The 22,706-nt window shown below is 41.6% G+C and overlaps 2 protein-coding genes across 2 annotated transcripts in view; both read left to right on the forward strand.

Moving 5' to 3' along the window:
• The window catches only part of spred1 (sprouty related EVH1 domain containing 1), a 53,966-nt gene extending 36,959 nt beyond the window's left edge, over positions 1-17,007 (forward strand). Inside the window, exons 4-6 of the mRNA XM_014995745.2 lie at positions 5,168-5,214; positions 10,953-11,096; positions 12,270-17,007. Of these exons, the coding sequence (XP_014851231.2) occupies positions 5,168-5,214; positions 10,953-11,096; positions 12,270-12,950 (872 nt within the window). The 3' untranslated portion in view covers positions 12,951-17,007. The remainder of the gene's footprint in view (positions 1-5,167; positions 5,215-10,952; positions 11,097-12,269) is intronic.
• Positions 17,008-18,506: 1,499 nt separating this feature from the next.
• On the forward strand, positions 18,507-22,369 carry tslig3b (tRNA splicing ligase complex subunit 3B). Its single transcript, XM_014995746.2, has 8 exons — positions 18,507-18,693; positions 18,852-19,000; positions 19,492-19,620; positions 19,698-19,873; positions 20,178-20,258; positions 20,335-20,451; positions 20,531-20,698; positions 20,774-22,369. Exons 1-8 carry the CDS (start codon positions 18,656-18,658, stop codon positions 21,062-21,064), a joined length of 1,149 nt encoding a protein of 382 aa, XP_014851232.2. The 5' UTR covers positions 18,507-18,655; the 3' UTR covers positions 21,065-22,369.
• The last annotated feature ends 337 nt before the right edge of the window (positions 22,370-22,706 follow it).

A 22,706-nucleotide genomic window follows, 5' to 3' on the forward strand; every position in this document is an offset into this window, starting at 1 on the left:
CTTCAGGAGAATGGGACATCAGAGCATCATCCATAAAATTTCACCCAAATGGCATTTACTGTGCAAACCAGAGCTTTTAGTGGAAAAACAAAAGTTCCTTTTAATGCCACACAAATATGAGACAGAAATATGGATTATTTCTTTATATAGACCTGTCTATTGATTATAGATTAATAGTTTTACTGAACAGAAATTACAAAGAACAAATCTGGTTCTTCATCAAATCCTAATGAGTCAAACTGAAAGTGTCATGGAGTCACTGAACACCACCATGACATTAACACTGACATGAAAAATAATATTGAAGAAATAAATATATCAAATATAATTAAAAACATAAATAAGTGATAAGTTATTTACTGTTATGGTCTGTAAGATATATTTATTCTCAATATTAGATATGGTCTCAGCAAACCCATGGCACTTCAACAATATTATTTTACCTTTTATCTGGAAATAGTGTCTGTTTATTCTTGCCATACAGTCCTCTGTATTAATTATTGCTCGAAAGGCCTTGCCATACCAGTTTATTCCTCTGTATTTACTTTAGTTTCTTAGTTTATTCTTGCATTTTGTTCTTCATTCATTTCCATTTAGTTTCCTTTGATTAGTATTGTCCTCTCTTGGTTTATTGTTATGTCCACTTTAGTTTCTTTTCTGTTTCTAGATTTATTTTATCATTTATTGATGCTCAGTAATCTTCACTCATCACCTGCTGCGCTGCCTAATCATCATGTTTCACATCATGTGTTCATTTTTCACTGTTCAGCGTCGGATTCTGTTTTTATGCCATAATTCACATCTCTGCCAGCATGCCTAGGTGGGCCCCATGTGGGGAAAAGGAGGGCAGACCATGTGGGTTTGTCCGCGGGTTCCATGATGGCCCCACATGGGTTTGCCCATGTAGGGCCACAGCCCACATGGGCCATACATGGGCAAACCCATGTGGGCCACCACCATATAGGGCATGTAGGGCCCATGTGGGCTGTGGCCCTACATGGGCCCTACATGGGCAAACCCATGCCGGGCCATTGTGGAACCCGCAGACAAACCCATATGGGACCCATATATCAGCCCTCCTTTCCCCCACATGGGGCCCACCTAGGCATGCTGGCAGGGTACCTGCTGATGCTTTTTTAAGGACTGGTGAGATTAATGTTTTCACTCATTACTAGTTGTCAGCTTCATCAGTGGCAACTATTACAGCTGACAACTGACCCTTTAATATTAAATACTTTACTACAGCTGTGATTGAAAAATGTTTTTGTGATAGCTTTATAACTTGCCCTGTCACACAGACTGAAACCTTTTTTCATTGAAGAACACTTATGTGCCCCTAATTATTTTTCAGGCCCACCACAAAAGAAGAGACTCAAGTGGAGCCAAGAAGAAATTCAGGCGGTGGAGAAAACGCTCATGGACTGTATTGAATCTGGAAAGGTTCCTGAGAAAGCCCAGTGTACAGTCATGGCCAAAAGTTTTGAGAATGACACAAATATTATATTTTCACATTAACTGTTGCCCTCTGGTTTTCATGTGTCAGATGTTTTCATCACATACAGAAATACAATTGCAATCATATTATGAGTAACAAAAGCTTTTACTGACAGAATGAGTTAATGCAGCAAGTTAGTATTTGCAGTGTTGACCCCTCTTCTTCAGAACCTCTGCAATTCTCCCTGGCATGCTCTCAATCAACTTCTGGACTAAATCCTGACTGATAGCAGTCCATTCTTGCACAATCAATGCTTGCATTTTGTCAGAATTGCTAGGTTTTTGTTTGTCCACCCATCTCTTGATGATTGACCACAAGTTTTCAATGGGATTAAGATCTGGGGAGTTTCCAGGCCATGGACCCAAAATCAAATATTGCTGTTAAGCTGATCACTCTTTATAACATTCTGGAGTACATGCAAATTGCCATTATAAAAACTGAAGCAGTAGACTTTGTAAAAATTAACATTTGAATCATTCTCAAAACTTTTGGCCATGACTGTATGAAGTGCATTGAAACCTCACCAGTGGCCCTCAAGGACAGGACATGGCAAGGGGTTAAATTCTATGTGAAAAATCGCATAGATGCGTTAAAACGAGAGACTTTCAAAAGAAGGTAAGCGTTGACTTTTTTGGTATCTGGATCTGTTTGAAGTTTCTGCCAGTTTTGAAGTTCTGAGACAGCTGCAGTCAAGTTTTGTAATCCAAGTATGTATGCATACTTTCATAGAAGAGGAAGTGTGTATGTTAATGTTTATGGATGCAAATCAATGAATCCATTTCATATATGTATATCCATGTTGAATTGTACTACGTATATCTGGAAATTGTGTAATAAAATGGTTCACATACAACCTGAAAATGCAGTCCAATATTGATGGTTGGCTTTAAGCAGGTTACCAGGAACTTAAAATAACATTAAACAAAAACAAATCTAATATAATGCAGTTTATTGACTTAAAACAACTAGGATTGCTCATATTTAACAAACTGTGTTCACAAAAATTACACAGTGCCACCTGGTGGTAGTTGGTGAAGGACAAGTCCCCACGTGCACCCAAAACCTGACAGATTTTTGATTTTCTAAACTTTATAAATTTTTATGTTAAAGATGATATTTCATGTTCCAATGTCCCTAAAAAAAATCCAAACCTAAAATGGAGTCTTTAGCTCATTTAGAAAGTTGAGTCCCCACGCGTAACCACCTAGTCACTCGCTAAAAATGGTCCTCACGTTTCACCTAATACAAGTATGCGTGTGTGTGTGTGTGCAGCAGGAGCGAATATGTTTTTGCCTGCGCGTGTGTGCGCACGTGTGCATATCAGTCTTGCAGTCTGCTGTTGCCAAGGCAACGGCGAGCACATGGCTCAGGCAGCTTCGCAGCCCAGCACTGCCAGAGTCGTGCTGCAAGAGGCCTCTTTCTCTTGGAAGCAGAGCAATGCACGCAGACACACACACACACACACACACACACACACACACACACACACACACACACACACACACAAAGCCTTCCTCCATGTGACTCAGAGATGGACGGACAGAGCGACTGACAGACAGACGGCGTCTCACACAGGCCCAGTAAAATGTTTTCTCCTGACAGAGACGATATTATCATGTTTCCCTGTTCTCATCCCAAGCACAGCCAACTGACTGACGCTGCTTTAAATTAGGCATGTAATTAATTGATTTTAATTAAATGAGACAGTGTTTTATAAGATTCACTTGGTGCCAGTGGTACAGTAAAACAACTTTCTCTGGAATATTGTGGGGGAAAGGCACAATGTTCCAGTGGGAACGGTCCAAGGTTTCCCTGATTTTCCAATCATGTTTTCCTGTTTTATTATTATTTTATTTTTTAAAAAGATCTAATAAAGATTTATCGTGTGTTGGCAAATGTCACTGATTTTGCCTTAAGACTTTGCTGACATTGTGCTGCCTTCGCTGCCAGCTGGGAGAGCTTAGTGACCAAATATCCACACCACAGGAAGTTTGATTTCCTGATCAGTAACTCAGATGATTTTTTTTTTTCCCAAAGAGCAATTTACAGAGCAAACAGAAGCGTGTTTGTTTATCTTGTGGTCGAAACTGGCTTGATTTGTAGTTACAGCTTCCCACTTCCAAGGTACAGCTGAATGTGACGTTTACTGGACAGTACAGAGGGGAAAGGCCCAGTTTAAACAAATGGATTTACATAGAAATATTCTACCCTGCGAAATGTTTCCGTCTTGTACTATTGAAGCTTATGAATATATTACTTTACTTTAGAGGCAAATTAAACTTCATGTTTAAATCAGACATCTACACACACCGTAACAGCTTTTTTTTCCCCTGTCTTTTCTGACGTTCAATATGACTGAACTTTTCCTGTTTTAAGTCAGCAGGGATTACCAGAATAATTTAGATTTGCTAAATATCAGAATAATGAGAACCAGGAAAAGGACTATTGACTGCCACAAATCTGGCTGGGTACAATTTCCAAATGCCTGAAGGTGCAATGGCGATCTGTTCAAACGTGCATGTACTCCTGACTTCATGCTGTTTGGGAAGGTCAGGGGTTCTGTGTTTGGCCATCATTACATTTATAGGAAAAAGAGCTAATTCTACTAAACAATAAGGAATTGTTTGTTTAAAAAAAAAAAGTTGAGACAGTAAGAAAAATGATTTAAATATTGGGTTTCAGCTGCATGTATTGCCACTTTAAAACAAGTCATTGTTTTAAAAAAGGGCCAGTAGTTTTTAGACTTTATTTATGAATAAAATATGTCCACAAATCAATATTTCTTTCTTTAAATTTATTTTTTTATCTTTTGTGTTGTAAAAAAAAAGAAGCTTATTTTTATCATTATTATTTGTAATTTCACAATATTATGTTTTTCAGTTTCACTCAGGAAATGACGATTGTCATTTGAAAGTATTACATATTATGTAACACAGAAATATGTTACATTAACTAATTTCTTTGCAAAGTACTAACTTTCTTAAAGTTATTTACTACATGAAATGAAGATCACATTGTTTTCCTAATTTCTCAAAAGTTCATCTAAAAGATTGGCTTTCTGACTCCTATCATCAATTAATTTGGATATAAAAATGGTTCACGGCATTTTGGGGTCACATTATTCTGCCTCCTGCATATTTCATTAACTTCTGTGTTCCCTCTCCCCCCCACCCACTAACACAAAGCAGCTTTCATTTCCCCATTAGGCGACAGGCAAAGGAAACCAGAAGCCTTGACCTTTTCTGGCCTGACAAGGATCCGTTGTTATAAAACTTCTGGCGTGCTCAGCAGAGTAGACTTTAAACATTAATGGTGAAGCAGAAAAATGAAAGATCGGTTTGCTGAGAATTCAGTCGAATGTTTGATAGTGTTTGCTTGAAATGTTGTGTTTTGGTTGGAGGAAGATGATGGGCAGGACTCTTGATTATTTTGAGTCTTTGCCCTCTAGTGGCGAAGTTTTAAAACTATGTTTGCCAATGCTAGTATTCAGATATATATATATATATATATATATATATATATATATATATATATATATATATATATTTTTTTTTTTTTATTTTATTTTTTTTATTATTATTATTTATTTTATTTTTTTTACACAAGTACTGTTTTTAGATTATGTGAAATGCTCAGGTCAAACATTTCTCATGTGCCCTTCTTCTTTTCCAGTGTCTAGTCCGTTTGGTGAAGGGGACACTCCTGAGGATGGACTACCGGTGAGTTACAGACCCTTCAGTATAATTAAGACTCTCACATTGTGTTTTTACTTTATAAAAAGGAGACTGATCATGGCTAGAAACTGATACGCACTGCAAAACAAACCCAAAGCTTTAGCAGACATCATGAGTGGTGCCTTGTGACCAACCCTTTAATGTAAAGTATTACGACTCCTTGATACAAATCTAAAACCAGGTCAGCCTCTGTAATGTGGCGATTGACTGTCAATGAGTAGTTCTAGCATAAAGAAGCAGCAAGCATACTGTTCAAGCAAACAAACATTTTTTTGAATATCAGTGACCTGTTCGTACGAGGTGGAACAGATACGTCAGTCTAAAGATGAACAGATATTTCTTTCATTTAACCAATTAATAATTGGATAGCAAAAGGTGTTTAACAGGAGATGATGGGTGTTTTTTTAATTATAGATTTTGAACCAGTTGAAGCTAAAACTATGCATTTTGAGGTGTTCTACCAGAAACCTGTGTACTCCAGTTAGCAATTAATCGACTACTAAGTTGCAATTAATCCGATTGTTTCATCCCTATACTGTATGGAATCAGATATTTCTGATTATGCTTTTGAAACAAGCGTTCGTTATGGTCATGTTTCGTTACCCTCTAACAGAAATTCTGGTGCCAGTCCACCCCGCTGTTGGCATTTTGTTTATTCCTAAAAAGGTTGTCATTTCCTCTGAATCTGCCCAGATGCATCAAAGTTTTCATAAAATGGAGCGGGAGAGTATAGAGAAGAGGCGACGCTCTGTTTCTGCTCTTGCGATAAAGTTCCTCTTTAAGGAATCAGCCCAAACATACAGGAAATCCAATGGCACCACTGTTGCCAGGCAGCAGGGGGGTTGCACTTCGAAACTGGTAGAATTGGAGGGTGGTGGTGGGGCGGGTTGTGTTCATGGGGTTCAGTGAGCCACCGAGGGTATCACCATGGTGATTTGGCACCTGAATGTTGCAGTCGGAGGCCCGGGCTACAGAGAAAGAGAAGTGAACCCGAGGCGAGCGCTGCAGTCAGAGAACCAGCGATTGCCACCGTCCAATAAGGTGTGACATTAGCAGTTTCAAGTGATGCCGCTGCTGCGATCACTTCCTCGCCGTCACGTCACGTTCATCAGGGCACTTCTAAACCGGCTGCTCTGGAGTCCAGAAGAACTTCAAGCCTCGCTGTCATTAAGCAGGCAACAGTGGCTCATTAGATGACGTAACCATTAATCTTATGTATTGATTGATTAGCTTCACATATTTCTGATGAAGTGAATAGGTTTTCCTCGTAGCCTTGCATTGTTCCACATGTGTGCTTGGAAATGTATCGAAGATGGTCCATTCCACCCACATCCTGCCCACTGAGGCCAAGCTCCCACATGCATGCCCTTCACAAGCTTACCACATTCTTCCTCTCTCAAAACACACACACACTCTCACACACACAGACAGACAGTATGCACATGTTACATATTTTACCCATAAAGTGGTTGCACAATAAGCCTGCTCAGCTGTGACAGCCCACTGCCAGGAATCATGCAGTACCACAACAGTCCTAGTCCTTCCGTCAGCTTGGAGTAAAGTGTCTCTCTTTCCCCCTCGCCCCGTTTACCAGCACAGGAAAACTCCCATCTAATTTGGCTCTGGCAGGAAGTTTTCTCTTATCGCTTTGGTACGCAGACAGTTTGTTGGTCACTTGTCGTTTACAGCCTCCGTCACAGAGCAGACCCTCTGCTTTCTTTTTGTTGTTGTTTTTTTTTTTTTACAGCAGAGAATCGCTGCAGAAAACCTGAGTGGATAAAAGATGAAGTGACATTTTCAATAATTATTTATTAATTTATTGAATTTTTTTTTTTTTTTTTTTTTCCAGTTTTCTGGGAGCTGTGACGGGACATCTAAGTAAACTTTTCTAATAGCCTAAAAAAAAAAAAAAAACTTCTTTTGGAATAGATATCTGACTGTAATTCTCAAATTCTAATCTTTACACGGAACGGTGCTTTCCAAATATAAAGCTTTGCTTATCTTCTGGTTTCATATAACGTTTACAATATGTTGTCCAAAAAAAACAAAAAAAAAACACGACGTGCAGTGATAAAAATCAACTCCAGTTCATCTCTTGGACATGAAGTGGGCAAAGCTCAGACGTCGGTAGGAATTTTGATGAAGAATAATTCCCTCATCATGATGTTGAAGCGTGATGGTGAACCCAGGTGATAAACTCTCCACATAAAGTCGCCATCTTGCGTTTGTTCATGTCTCCTGCTTCTGACTGCCCGTCTCTTCGGCTAATCTTGGTATCTTAGCCTCGGTACGCATTGAGCTAAAGCTTCATCTGATATCAAAACCTAGATCTGCCGTAGTGCTACACAGTAGTTGCCTAGTTGTAAATGTGGCGTTGACCCACGGTGAGCACTAGTCTATGTTAAAACGTGTAAATACTCAACAGCAGCTGCAAAAATATATGATGGCGACACGTTTGAAGCTGCGGGTGTCTTTGTTTTGTTTTTTGACATTTTCTGTTAGCATAGTTAGCTTAGTCAACTGTAAAAGCATTCACTGGGTAGTATTTAGATTGTAAACATTCCTACCTTTTTTCAAAGTCTTTTGCAGGTTCTACATATTTCATGTCAAATAGTTTAGAAAAAGAGTTTGATGTGTGAAAGTACAAAAAAAAAGAAACTTCCTGTTAACCGCGAAATGTTTGCCGAAGCTCCTGGTCGCTCCTCCGTTATTATTGCTGACACACGAGTGACAAATGTTTTCCCTCTCCTTTTATGTGAGTTTATGTAAATTTTAAGAGATTTTAATTTTTATATTTTGTTAATTAAGTGTGCAGTTGGTATTGTTGCTTAAACTTCCTGCGCTGCAAAAACACGGCAGCATCATTTCTGGGTCTGTTGCCCTGATTGAAGAGTGTCATGTTGATACCAACATTGGATCAAATCAGGCCCATTTCTACACCGGAGCTGTTTAACAGGTTCAGCTGACTGACAACACAATTTTAATGACAGAAACAACAAAACAGAAAAGGAAGTTAGGCATATTTTAGGTATGGACTTCACAAACAACATAGCTACATGTAAAGACTTGAGATGCAATGCCCCTCAATTTCACCTGAATATTGCAGAGTCCTTTAAGGCAGAGGAGATGATTCTTAATTCTCACCAACAACAATAACAACAAAAGGCTCCTTTCTACTATATTTGAGAGTAGTAACTGGTTCCCTAACTCCCCAGGAAGAAGCAAAGACTCAAGCCGCCTCTGGAGTTTAAAGTGAAGGTTGCGCTGCAGAGAGCTAGTAAGCGTTTCAGTATGCTGACGCTCTTCCACGGGCCTCCCAGTCCAGTGAGAGCGGAAGTGTCCCTGATGTTGGTGCGCAGCCCTGTTGCCCCCTCCTTCCCTCCCTCCTCCCCGGCCCCCAGCAGCCCGCCGCATCTCCAGGGTCAGATCAGCCTCAGGTCGGCCCCCACGCATGCCTTTGAATGGCGGGGCTTAGGCAAGCGCTTTAAAAGGAAGCCCAAGTCTGTTTCCCATTTCACCCCCCCCTCACCCTCAACTCCCTCCACCTCCACCACTCCACTGGTTGCTCTCGTTCCTTTCCCCCTTTCTCTCTCTCTCTCTTTTTCTTTCGCTCTCACACACACACAGCTGTCATTTGGCTTTTCAGGCTCTGTGCTGCATTTCCCCAGCTGGAGCTAGTTTATGACATTCCCTCTGCAGACTCTTGGCCTCTCGTGCTCTCTCTGTTTCTCCGGCTCTAACACACACACACACGCACGCACGCACGCAGAAACACACACGGCGCAATCTCATTTTTTCCTGCTCTGTTCTTTCTCCTCTCCGTCTTCCTCTGTCTCCTGTTCCTCGCATTCCCATGCAGACACGGTGGATGCTATCGCACTCTTCTGTGTGTTTGGCAAAAAAAAAAAAAAAAAGAGTGCATACACTCCACCATGTGCTTGCAGCCTGAAAAAGGGGGGAGTAGAAGTGAGGCAGAGGGGGGAAAGGAGTTAAAGGAAGCATCTCTTAGCAACCACAGGACAGTAATTACTGTAGCAGCAGCTAGGAGCAAACCAGATTTCCGCTGCGCGTTAAAGCACTGGCATGGGCTACTTTACACACAGCTCTGACTAACCGGAGCCAGCCGCCTCCTCCACATGCAGAGGGAGGGAGGGAGGCAGGAGAGAGGAGGACTAACCTTGCCTTGTGAGGTCGGGATGTGTGTGGGAAAACAGGGACTTCAAGCTGGTGTGTGTAATGCTCGGATAAGGTTGGATCAAAGTTGTCAGGATGTGTGTTTTACCTGAGCTAGAACAAGCTGGAAAATCTCTGCCCCGGTGATGCACAGAATATCAGAGCGTATAAGGGAGTCACTGATCATTTTTCTCTCGTTTGCCCTCAAAACGGGCCTGCTTTATTCCAAAATACTCCCTCATGTAACGGCGTGAGAATATTTAGCTTCTGCATCCACGCCGGAATGCTATTTATAGATCCTCTAATCCTGCCTGATTTCGACAGTGAATTTTCCTCATGAGATCAGTCAGCACAAGGTAAAAGGAAGATTTACTTTCATTGCTGACTTCACTTCTTTCAAGAGCCATTTTTGTATATGTGTGTGTGTGTGTGTGTGTGTGTGCGCGCGCGCGTGCGTGTGTGATTGTTTGTGGGAACACATGCAAGCCTAATGGGAACTTTGAGTTCTTGTAACAGAAGGGCCTTGAGTCATCACCACACAGCACCGTCATTTGGTGAAGCGTGGGTGCAGGATGCCCCCTGGTGGTTAAAGTGGAACGCTTTTATGCGCACACACATGAACAAGCCTACGCATCTTGAGTCAAAAGTTGTTTTGGTCATCAAAAGTGACCGTTAGTGCCTCTGACTGCGAAATGATAAAGTAGGAATTAGAGGATGTCAAACGTTTGGGACGCAGCAATTTTTTTTATTTTAAATTAGCAGAGTCCAGATTGACGTCTTTGAATGTATCTCAGGCGTCCTTCCGATGTCGATACGTTTAAAGCGAAGCCTGACCTCACACTCGGTCTTGCAAAAATTCAGCCTTTTAATTTGAGAGCGGTTTTTGAGACGATCATGGAAGAAGGTTGATTTTGTGTCTAAGCAGTTTGTTTTGGTGGAAGAAGCCACCAGTTTTTTTTTTTTTTAATTTAATATAAAACCCAGTACCGCATCTCAAAGAGTGAGAAGTTTTTTTGTGCCTTTTCAATGACAACAGGCCCAAAGCCCCCACGGATCCTCCGCCGTACTCAACACTTTGCAGTTGTGGAAAAAGTCTAAAAAAAAAAGTGGGTCCTTGTGCCTCCCAGTGACCAGGAAACACCGTTATAACCCATGGAAACAGAGTTGTGGATCACTGATTAAAGCAACATAAAGAAAGTGAAGCATAAATTAAAAAAAAAATACATGAGTCCCACTCATATTGTGGAAACTTAAAGGGTGCCACCTATAGTGGTACTACTGATTTTCGTCATGTAATTTAAATAAAAGGTTGGATTAATTGAGTCTTTTCACACCCGTGTGCCCTGGCTGAATAACAGCAGGGGGCGCTGTAGCAAAGCTATCAACTCTTCTTGTCCTGCAGCCTTTTTCTGGCACAGCAGGCTTTCAAATGCATCATTGTACTGCTGACATCCTCTGGTACCGTAACTGGAGGCCAACACTGCAACGGTTCACATGTTTAGTTTTGTAGTTTCCACGTTGGATTCTTACCTAATTTCTTCCGTTTCCAGGTGTGCGATGATCCTCCCTCAATCTGTACGCCAATCAGAGAGCCCTTCTCTCCTCTCAGCAACGTTGTGTCCGCCGAGCCATTCAGGGGCTGCTACGTGCCCCCCCAGCCATTCGATGACAACCGCCGGTACCTGCCTCCCCAGGTGGGTCTCTGCTGGAGCTGCTGAAAGCCGCCTGTTGGAATTAAATTCACGTTTGTAACAACTACAGCTTCGATATCAGACACATAGGACGTCATTTAGCATTACCAAAAGCTGGTAATTAGTCCGTCACAATGCTACAGAGGAATTATTTAGTTTAGTTGGAGGGGTTTCCAGTTTGTAAGGCCTGTTTAAGGGTCGCATCACGCCATCTCCGTTATATTTAGATAAGGCTTTAACTACGCCATTCCAATTTATTTTTACCCACTCAGTTTTGGACTTGCTGGTAAATTTTGGATTGTTGTGAGATTAAGGCTAGCCCAAACAGCCCCAGAGCATCACACTACCACCACCGTGTTTGATTGTTGGTATGATGATGTTCTTCCAAAAGGTTCACTGAGTATTTTCCCCAAGTCTTTTGGGTCATGATCATTTTTCATATTGTTGAATCATGACCCTGAGGCAGGTAGGACCCGCAGAGCTTCAGATGATGATTCAAGGTTTTCCCGTTACGTTGTCAGTGCATTCTCTCAGCCACAGTCCTCCTCTCGTTTCCCACTCACCACTATTTTGTTTGTGGATATCTGAAATCCCAAAGCCTTAAAAAAAAGGAAAAAAAAGACTTTGTTTCTCATGAATCTCCTCGGATCTGGACTTGATGAGTCTTTTATTCTGCTTCATAATGACAAAACTGGTTCTATTTAATTGATTTCTTGATCCTACAGGTTGGATAGTAATCTGGATTAGGTGTGGCAAGTGAAAGTACAGATGGTTCTTTATTTGACAAGGAGGGATAACACGCTTTCACATAGGGCGTTCAGTGCGAAGAGTTTAATCTGAAATATTTAAGTGAGAGTGGCTGAGAGCGATATGGACTTGAAATTGTACCGCAATGTTATGTGGTAGTATTGTGATAACGACACACAATCCCAACAATATGGACAGTTTTAGAAGTTTTTAAACATCATTAATTGGAGTTTATTGTGACAATACATCAGCGTTTTATAATTAGAAATCTATATCAATAAATGATATTTATTAATGATATTGAAATTATATTTAATAAATGATACAATAAATAAATAAAACTCAGTTATGTCACTGAACATAACTGAGTTTTATATTTGACTTCAGTAATCCAACTAACTGAACTTTCCTCTTTTGTTTCCCTTCAAGTCGACTCGCCGAGTCAGCTTCCGCGTGGACGAGGAGGAGATCGTCCGCATCAACCCGCGGAAGGACGTCCTCATCCGAGGCTACGAGGACTACCGCCACCCGGTCATGAGCAGGCACGAGGCCGACCGAGAGGACATGGACTTCCCCGCCTCGTTTCACAAACTGGACAGTAAGAAGTGCGAGTATTTCTTCGACGGCCCCGGCAGCGACTGCCTCTCCGGACCCGGCATGGGCATTGGGTCGGGCCTCGGGCTGGGCCTGGGCAAGGACCCCGCCATCAAGACTCAGCCCTCGCCCCTCGCCAAGCCGAAGGGCCGGCGGCGGCGGGAGGACAGCGAGCGCTCGCGCTGCATTTACTGTCGGGAGATGTTCAACCACGAGGACAACTGGCGGGGGCAGTGCCAGGATGCGCCCGACCCGATCAAGCAGTGCATCTACAAAGTCAGCTGCATGCTGTGCGCCGAGAGCATGCTGTACCACTGCATGTCCGACTCGGAGGGGGACTTCTCGGACCCGTGCTCGTGCGACACGTCCGACGAGCAGTTCTGCCTGCGCTGGCTGGCGCTGCTGGCGCTGTCCTTCATCGCGCCCTGCATGTGCTGCTACCTGCCTCTGCGCGCCTGCCACCACTGCGGCGAGGCCTGCCACTGCTGCGGGGGCAAGCACAAGGCCGCGGGTTGAGCCGGACCCTCACGCCCCCACCCAACCTCCACACACAGCGGACTCTGGGACACCCTCAAAGCTAGCTTAAAAAAGGCAGTGGATACAAGCGGAAATTTACTAGCCGGCATCCTTTTTTCATTCCTCTCTCAGAAGGGGTGATGCGTCGTTGATCCCCAGCTCTGAGGGCTTTCGGAGATTTCAGTTTGCGTTTGTCGCCGACGAGCAGCGGCGGAGGACAAACCACGATGCTTTGTGGGAGCTCTGAGCAACACGTTAGGTACAGGAGCCTGAGGCTGAGACGGAGGAGACGTCACGATCAACAGACTACCAGATCTTACTACGCACTCACACAGACACACACACACACACAGCTCTTTGACATTCACCCTCATAAATTGACAGTCGGGCCACAACATGCAACTCTATGAAGGAAAAACGAATTTTGTAAAGACGGCAACAACTTCAACCGTTTCACGTCGAGGACAAACAAAAAAAGAAACTAAGTACTTGCTGTTTGAGTGTGCTAAAAGGGATGTGTTCTTGCTTTTTTTTGTGGATTTGCAGTTTGGGAAACAGTGGCCTTTCCTTCATGGTTCAAGGATTTGCAGACGATGTAATTACTAGCCAGCAAAAAAAAGTGCACTAAATGGTATTTATCCCCTCAAAGTAAAGGTGACCTTCAGAGGTTCTCGTGGCGTGTCATCCCCCCCCCCCCCCCCCATCTTTTAGCGTAACACTTTAAAGTTTTGCAGCCACAAATCAAACAGTCAGAGCTTCATTCTGTCGGTACGGATTTCCTGACCCGAGGTTATTTATTGAATTTGATTGCATTCCAGATTTAAGCTATTTTTTTAGGGGTTTTTTTCCCCACAATGAGAAGCGGTAAAATGGTCCCTGAAACAGCTTTTTCGGTCTCCACCTCGGACGAGGCACACAGAACCCTACTGACCCGTCTCATCCCATTAGAACCTACTCCACGGACACTTCGGAGCCCTCGTATGTACAACTGTAGAGAATTTATGATTTTTATCGTCTCACTTCATTTTCTTCTTGCTCACGTTTGTAATTAGTTTTAAATTAAAAGGTTGAAATGTTGCTCAACCAGCAAGTTTTTACGTTGGTGAACAAAGGAGCAGGAGCTCCTTGGTTTAAATTACGAGGCACTTAAATTTAGGATATTCTCCGATTGAGAAACTATTAGATATTGGATCAAGTTTACAGGTTAATTTAACACTCAGATTGGACTGTGGAGGGAGGGTAAGGGGAGGGAAACCCCTCGTTAAAGCACTGCTCTCCAAGCTTTGGTTGCAGCACCGGCTCCAAATTTCTGTTTGTCCTTTGAATCTGTTTTTTGTGTTCTGTCCTTTCCCGTAGCGTGTCAGACGTTCTCCATTCATGTGTCATCTCTGAACAGGCCCTGAATGAATGAATGCATTGCTTTTGGGAGCGCAGAGGTATTTTTTGCGAGTGCACGTGCATATCTCTTCATATGTACAGTTGGGTCTTAATTGCCCCACTGACGGCTGGATTAGGGTTCGATTCAGAACTTAAGGCAGGTTTTGTCTGCTGGACTAAAAGGCGGATGAAGGAAGGGAAGCTGGATGGATGGCGGCTCCCTGGTTCTGTCCAGCATCTAAAGAAAATATTTGCAGCGATTGTGTGTTTTCTTTTTATTTATGTTAAATTGCCAGGAAAAGACTCAATGAGGTGTTTCTGCTTTATTTAAATTCTTTCCCTGTGTCACGCCTTGCCAGACTGCATTTTCTGATTTCTACACACAGACGAGCACGATAATAATAATATTAAAAGCTGCCTCTGGGCAGGTTCAGGATGTTGTGTTAGGTGAATCGGGACGTCGCTGGACAGAACCAGAGTCGCCGGTTGCACTATCTTTGATTATTTCATCTACACTTAAGGACTACAGTCAATCCAGGAAGTAAATAAATATTAAAGTACTCGTTTTAGGTTCTCTTAACAAGCTGCGTTTTTACCTTCAATATTTTAACTATTAAAGGAGTACCAGCTCAGTTTCGATGCATATTTCTGATTCCCCCCATCAATGCCAACTTTCTTAATCTTCAATTTTTAAGAAGTCAGGTTTAATCCATCCCCACCCAGCGAACGAGGCAGACATCTTTTCACCTCCTGACCCTGACGGCCCCAACGGCTCGCTCCGGTCTGGACTCGAGTTCAGTCCACTCTCCTCACCCGCTTCCACGCCGACCGATGCTCCCTTTACTTTCTATGCAAACTCTTAACAAGCTCAAAAAAAAAACAAAAAAACACTGTCGTCTCTGCAGACTTGAGTCAGTAACGGGACGGGGACGCTGGCGATAGGTTAGCGGCCCCGACCCCTGGTACCAAACTAAGCGCCTGTAAATACCTAACACTATATTTAAGTACTGACAATAATCCCAGCTTCTTTTCTTTGGAGTCTATAAAGATAGAGCTGTATTTATCGTCGCTGTCAGCCTATACCGTAGCTTCTAATGACAGCAGTCTGTACATAGATCACCTTTTAGTATTATTTCACATTGAAAAGTAGAGGGCTTTGTGATGGATACGACTATTGAGCTTCTAATAGAGTCTCTCTCTAGTTTTGTACGGTAGAAGGAAGGCTAGTACAGTAGCGGGTGTCCACTTGTTTCTAAAGTTTGCTAAATAAATATATATAAATATATATATAAATACACATATAAAGCTGCTAGATACAATCACTAATTTTACTGTGTTGACAGAGAAATCAGCTATGAATGACTGTTAAGCCTAAGTCTCCAACAGCATATAACAGCCGTCACTTTTAAACGTTTGATTGCTCTGTGTGCGCGCGTGTTGCCTGTATATGTGCGTTCTTGTGCGTGTGTGTGCGCGTGTTTGCGTGCAGAGGGAGTTGGTGTGTTAACCAAACGTTTGGTTGCTTGTCATTATTCTCCCATCGTAATCGGGTTGACTGAGGTTTGATGCACCTGATTAAAACTTGCTGGCTGAGAAGCAAAACAAAACAGACGTGCATTTATACAGAAAAAAAAAAAAGGAAAAAAAAAAAGTGTAGAGAATGCTGAAATAACCCTTCTCATTCTGCATTAACCAGCGCAGTGCAACTTCCTGTCTTGTACTGTAATATATATGCAACATGTGTCTGTCCGCTTTAATATATATTTATATATATATATTAATTTTTAATTTTTTTTTTTTTTTTTTTTTGACCTGCATTATCTAAGACTTCAGTTTTAACCACTTTGCTGCTAGTCTTTTATCCTCTTTCGATCTTGGAAATTGTGCATATCTTTGGGAATGCATACAGGTGTACATTCTTGACATTGTGTAGATTAAAAAAAAAACAAAAAAACAACAACAAAAAAAAAAACAAAGAAGCTATATAAACCTGTTTTCTCTTCAGTGTTTTGTTTAAAGAAAAGATTACTTTACACAGCAGTGGAGTGGTTCTGTTTCAATTCTCCGATGCTTTGGTGCACTGATGATGTGTAAGCTTTTTATTCCCTCCCTCCCCCCCCTCCTCCACCCTTTTCATCTTACAGCGCTTGATGTAACATTTGTGATTAGTTCTAAATAGTGGAAGACATTTGTGTTTTTTAAGAACTTGCAGTATAAGTGGTACTACTCTTAACTATTCTGTAAACACTGCCTGTTTTTTTTTTTTTTTTTTTCCCTTTGGTTCTTTCTCAGTGCATATTTTCCGAGCATTTGTGTTTCATTCTCAGTTTTCCTAGTGCCATTGGCTTTCGCATCCTGACAACCTCAAAAAGAAAAAAAAAGTGCCTCACGTCCATCCTAGTTTCTGTCTTACAGTTTAACGTCACTCATCCTGGTTTAATTGGTTTCTACGTGTCTAGGTATTATCAGGTTTGAGAATACCAAGTATCTGATGTAAAATTTAGAGAACCAATAACTCATGTCATAGTTGTATTTTCTTTATACAGATGTAGCTTGTTACTTTTCATAAATATATAATGTAAATATGCATACATATGTTTGTAACTGTTTTTATGTTACATCATACACTTGTAATTTGACATATCAAATAACATTATCATAATAAAATGGTGAATTTTAACCTTTTTGTGTGTTTTTTTTTTTTTTTTTTGCATACGCTCTTATTCTAATACACCAAAAGAAAATCCAATAATTCTGTAAGATCTGAATACACAACTCCTGTGAAGTCTTCAAAGGTCCCACCTACTGCAAGAACAGAAGGACAATGTTTTGTTCTTACAGATCTGTGAAACAATTTCTCTCTTTTTGTGGAATATAAACAGGTCTTTAGTCATACTCTCCATGAAATCTGGTATTTATGGGGGGAAAAAAAAGTCAGAAAGAAGGAAGAAGTAATGTTGGTAAAAGCCACGAGTCAGACAGCAAACACGTGGAGGTAGGTGTTCTGGTAAGGTCAAAACGTTTTGACCTACATATAAAATGATGGAGGTAAATACAGAGAAATTCTGGAGATGCTACCAAAGTCTGTCTCTAGATGAGACACATGCAAACATCATGTCAAATGCTGCAATTCCAAAGTCCAATTATTTAACGGATCAAAACGAGCAACATTTCACTTTGTATTCCTTTACATTTTGCTGTGAAGTGGGCAGACATTCCTGTGATTTAGTAAAGAGGTCGTGAGTTGTAGCTTCCAACTACTTTGGACTCTGAAGAAACCAAAAAACCAGGAAAACAGGAGCTTTAGTTTAGTTAAGACCATAAATGCACTGCAAGTCAAAATTTCATATTAAAGCGGACATCTTCATTAAGTGGGATTCATGCTCTTTGTTAAAGGTTAAAAACTGCTCATAGTGTGTATAAAACATTGTTTTCTTAAAGTTGAGATTGGAACCTCTTTTGGGAACACCAGGCCTACTTCAATCTGGTGATAAGTCAACTGATATCCTACCAGTGTGTTAAGCAGGTCAAACTGGGCATTTAAAGCACAACAACGTCATGAAACTTCATGATTGATGATTAGGTGATAGATAGGAATGGCATTATTTTACACTGCAGAAAATTTGAGAATAGGACGAGAAAACTATTTGCCCCTTAGAGTCACACCTGTTCAGTCTAGGAGTAGTAGTCATAGTTAGAGGTGGGTAGAAACTAGTTAAATTTACTAGATAAAGTTTTGGGATATTTTTACTTTTAGGTGTAGTTTTACTACACTATACTTTTTTTTTTTACTTCTACTTGTGTGACATAATGTGACACCAAAAAATGGTGAATGCGATTTGAAAAGATGTTACTTCTACTTAAAAGTTTTATTTTGTAATAATCCTATTTGCATTGATTTTTCTTAGTTATTTTCTTTGTCTAATACGGAAGTACTGAAGTATCATGTCTATGGCTACTTCTAGGCTACTCAACTCATAGACATTCATTTCTATGACTCAGTCGACCTTAGCTCATTTTTCACATAGGCCTGTATCAGTTTAATTAATATCTGTCATTTAAATAAAGGATGATTATGGTCCAACTATTATTATTATTATTATTATTATTATTACAACAACTACTACTTTTATTGTGAATACATGCTTTTTTCCGGTGGCGGAACCTTTTATCATCATTGTTTCACTCCGGCTTATGTAGCTGAAGGAACTCCTTGGATACACGGGCATCATGGTGAAAATGAATGGGTCCAAATCATGTCTATATTGACACAGATCCACCCGTAACATTACCATGTTTTAATCAACCAACGAAGCAACAGTTCGGGGATGGAGAGTGACATTTTGGACTCCTTGGAGCAGCTCGGGTAAGCTAAATCGCTGCTAGCATGTTGACTAGCTGATGAGCTCAAGTCGGATCCTCGGTAGGACTGAAGACAACTAATGTTGCGGTCTGAGGATACATGACATAAGTGTGACTTGTGTGAATGTTTTATACCTCACGGTTGTCTGCGACGCTCCGCAGCTACGACGGGCCTCTGTTGGAGGAGAAGGTGCTGCTAAGAGCGGCAGACGGAGGCCTTTCGTCCCCGGAGTATGTGGACCTCTGTCGGTGGTTGGCGTCTGGACTGAAGCCCCTCTGTGGCTTGGAGGAGAGCATTACATCTGGACCAGGTGAGTCACGGCCATAAATAACTAAAGGTTCAAAGATAACATATTTTAAGCAGTCAGTGCTCTGCAGAAGTCTTTATACCTCATTACAAATGGTCTGTCACAATTGTGAAGAAGAAAGAAAGGGATACGTTATTTATTTAATGCACAAAATCAGAAAAAACGTGGCATTTGTTTAGAGACTCTTAGACACCCCTTAAGAAAAAAACATTTTTAAAGGGCACCTTATTAATTACATTTTTGTGCTATAAAATAATACTGTGTGCCTGGAAATACATAATACCCCCTCTGATAACATCAAGGATGTCATACTGAAATTTCATAGGCTTTGTGGTTTAGTCCTACTTTTAATATTAGTCTAAACAAATTTACCTAAATTTTTATTATTATTATTATTATTATTATTATTATTATTATTATTTTTACTTACTGCAAAGTATTTTAGTAAGTTACCATCTTTTCAAACTTTCCAACTCTTGGTTTTCTCTCTTCAGACGACATGGACAGCCTGCAGGTAGAGATGAGCGGTTTGCTGAAAGAGCTGTGCTGTCCCTTTGAAGGAGCCGTTTCAGGGATCCTCCGGGGCAGCACACGGAGCACAAAAGACCACCTGAAGTTTGTCTGTGAGTGTTCGCCCTCTTTAATCAGCTTCTTAAGGGATGATTGGGAGAAGTTTAAAACGAGGATGGCCCTGTTTTAGTGTTTTTGAGCTCCGAGCTTCAGGCGGCTCAAATCCTGAGCGGCAGAAGAGACTCTGAGAAGTGCCAAGATGAGAGTCCGGTTCAGCGGGAGCTTTCAGCGATCTGCGAGACGCTGAAGCTGCCGGAGCCTGGAGGAAGAGAGGCAGCGGAGGTTTTTTCTCAAGTAAAAAACAAGGTGAGGCTGGTCAGGCGGCCGATTTTGAGCTGCCTGCCTGATTTGTTTCGTCTCTATTTTTATACGACTTGTTGATTTTGGTGAGATTCTACTTGGCATCGCTGCAATTAGAAGGAAAACAAACGATTTAATATGAAAAATAACTTCTAGATTTGACTAAGACCACATGTATGACTCAGTTTACAGGGAACTTCATAAAAACTTAGAGCAAAATAATAAAATATTGCTTGGTTTAAATGTTTGTTTGTTTTTCCCCAGATATCAGCAGTCATAACATACTAAATACGAAAACCTTTAATCTTAGGTGGAACATTTGCTTCAAGACCTTCCTAAAGGCTTCGTTGGTTCTCCAGTGTTCCAGAAGTCTCTGAGCAGCGAGCAGTGGGTACGTAAAACACGTCCAAGTCGTACGCTTTGCGCTCCCGCCGAGCCCAGATCTCATCGAAGCGTCTCCCCCGCAGGAGAAGCTGCACGGCATCAACACAGTCCTGTCGTCGGAGTACGAGTGTCGCCGCAGGATGCTGATCAAGCGGCTGGACGTCACCGTTCAGTCGTTTGGCTGGTCGGACAGAGCCAAGGCACGTGAAACACGGTGTTACTCACCGAATACTAGCCAAAGAGCGTGGCCTTGTCGCTAAGGGCTTCTTGTTTGCTCAGGTGAAGGTGGACAGCATGGCCAGAGCCTACCAGCCCAAGCGCCACTCCCTGAAGCCTCAGTCCTCGGTGGACGTGGCTGAGCTGTTGGCGGCCAGGGAGGACATCTGCAACGTGGTGAAGACCAGCAGCGGCTCCAGCCGGGCGAACACCGCCTGCGCCGTCAACAAGGTCCACATAAAAAAAAATAAAAAATACTTCAAGTCGACAGGCGATACTCACAGAGACGTTTGGTTCCCTTAACAGGTTTTGATGGGAAGAGTGCCGGACCGAGGAGGACGTCCCTCCGAGATAGACGCCCCGCCGCCTGAGATGCCCCCCTGGCAGAAGAGGCAAGATGGAGGTGGAGGATGGGGAGGACGTGGCGGAGGAGGAGGAGGAGGCGGCGGCGGCGGCTGGAGTCAAGGAGGAAGAGGAGGTGGAGGAGGATGGGGAGGCGGTGGAGGATGGAAGGGAGGAGGATGGAACCAAGGAGGACACAACAGACATGGAGACTATGGAGGACATGGAGGGAAGAGAGGACGATACCAGTATTAGCATCTGCTGTGTTTTGAGTTTTCATTTGATCCAAATGTAGCTCTCTACACACACACACCATAATCTAACAGGAACGCAGCTCAGTGGAACAAAACACTCATCTGATGCCAACCAATGGGAAACCTTCCCCCCTCATTTTATTTTATTTTTTATCAAACTTTAATATTTTGTGTTTTTTTTTCTTTAATATGTTTTATGGACAAATCAGCTGTCGTTACTAGGGGTGCACTGATTGATCGGCCCTGATTTCCTGATTTTATGTGATCGGTTGATACTTGCATGTGAAGCCGATCCATTCCATCAGTCTTATCTCCCTCCATGTCTGCAGTAGGAGGCCTGATTTAAACTATTTATTTAATTTACCTGATTTAACAGCTTAGACAGCAAAGCTCTAAACGTTTCATTTTATTTGAGAACACTACCTCATGTGCAGTTAAGACGAGTTTGTGTTGTTCAGTGTTTTCCAATGAAATAAAGTTAAAGGTGTATTATAACCTTATAACACCCGACAGTGTCGCCTATCAAGAAAATCAGTATCTGCCAGAACTGGGCTCAGCAAAGTCTGGCTTTTTAGAGATCGATGATCGGCCAGAAAACTGCAATCAGTGCATCTCTAGTCATTACGAGATTATAGGATAAATTAAACTAATGTAATGTAGCTCCAGGATCTTATCTTGGGAGACAAACAAGACTTGTAGAGCAACTTTGTGTTTTACTTTGTTCTTTAGCGACACAGTCCTGGGAAACTCATCCTGGAATGCTTTTAAGATGCCAACTGTGTGTTTTACTTTTGACAGACATATTTTTAACTGTGAACACCTGAAGTATTAGAGCGGGTGGATCAGAGGATCAAATCTGCAGCGCTGGTTATCGGTTTTGGACTTTTAAATATTTTTAATTGTCTTTTATTTGTATTTATACAACAACGTCTAATAATTGGGTGAACAAGTTTGAATTTATGGTGGATGTTTTTGAATCTGCATTTACATCGCAGACTCAAATGTACATGGACGCCCTCTAACATTTGGCTAAACGTCCGTCATTAATTAAGCTCCAGTTCGGTGTCTGGCATAATTCTGGTTGTTTTTTGACTCCCGTCCCCGTAGATTTAAACCCAGGCAGCACATTTTCAGTAGCTTTAATTTGTGTGCTCGCTTCAGTTTATTTACATAGCACTAGCGAATGAAATCAATCATTTTGACCATGTGTGGACTAGTGAAAAAGAAAACTGAATTCTTATTAAAATGTTTATTCAGCCCACCTTTGTGAGTAAACAAATAAAGCACCCCAAAAAAATAAAAATAAGTATTTGAATTAACATGTGACTGTAAACTTCTGACCTGCACTGTAAACATGGCCCCTGCATGGACGAGGTGAAGAGAAGTAGTAAAATCGAAACCGGTTGGAAAAGCTTGACCACGGTGAATGAGGACTTTATTACTGTAAATATCTGAGCAGAAAATTCTACATCATTTCACATGAAAAGAGGAGAGACCTCTTCTTAAATTTGTATTAGATTTAAAACTGAAAACTATCAGCAGTGCTACCTAGAGTAGATATGAGTCCTCACATCTGATTTAAATGAATAAAAGCCTCTATTAGTCTCCATAAAATGGACTGAACATCAGCAGCTTGATGCAAA

The sequence above is a fragment of the Poecilia mexicana genome, unplaced genomic scaffold (assembly GCF_051168715.1).
Source record: "Poecilia mexicana isolate PSO_F unplaced genomic scaffold, ASM5116871v1 scaffold_22, whole genome shotgun sequence".
NCBI lineage: Eukaryota > Metazoa > Chordata > Actinopteri > Cyprinodontiformes > Poeciliidae > Poecilia > Poecilia mexicana.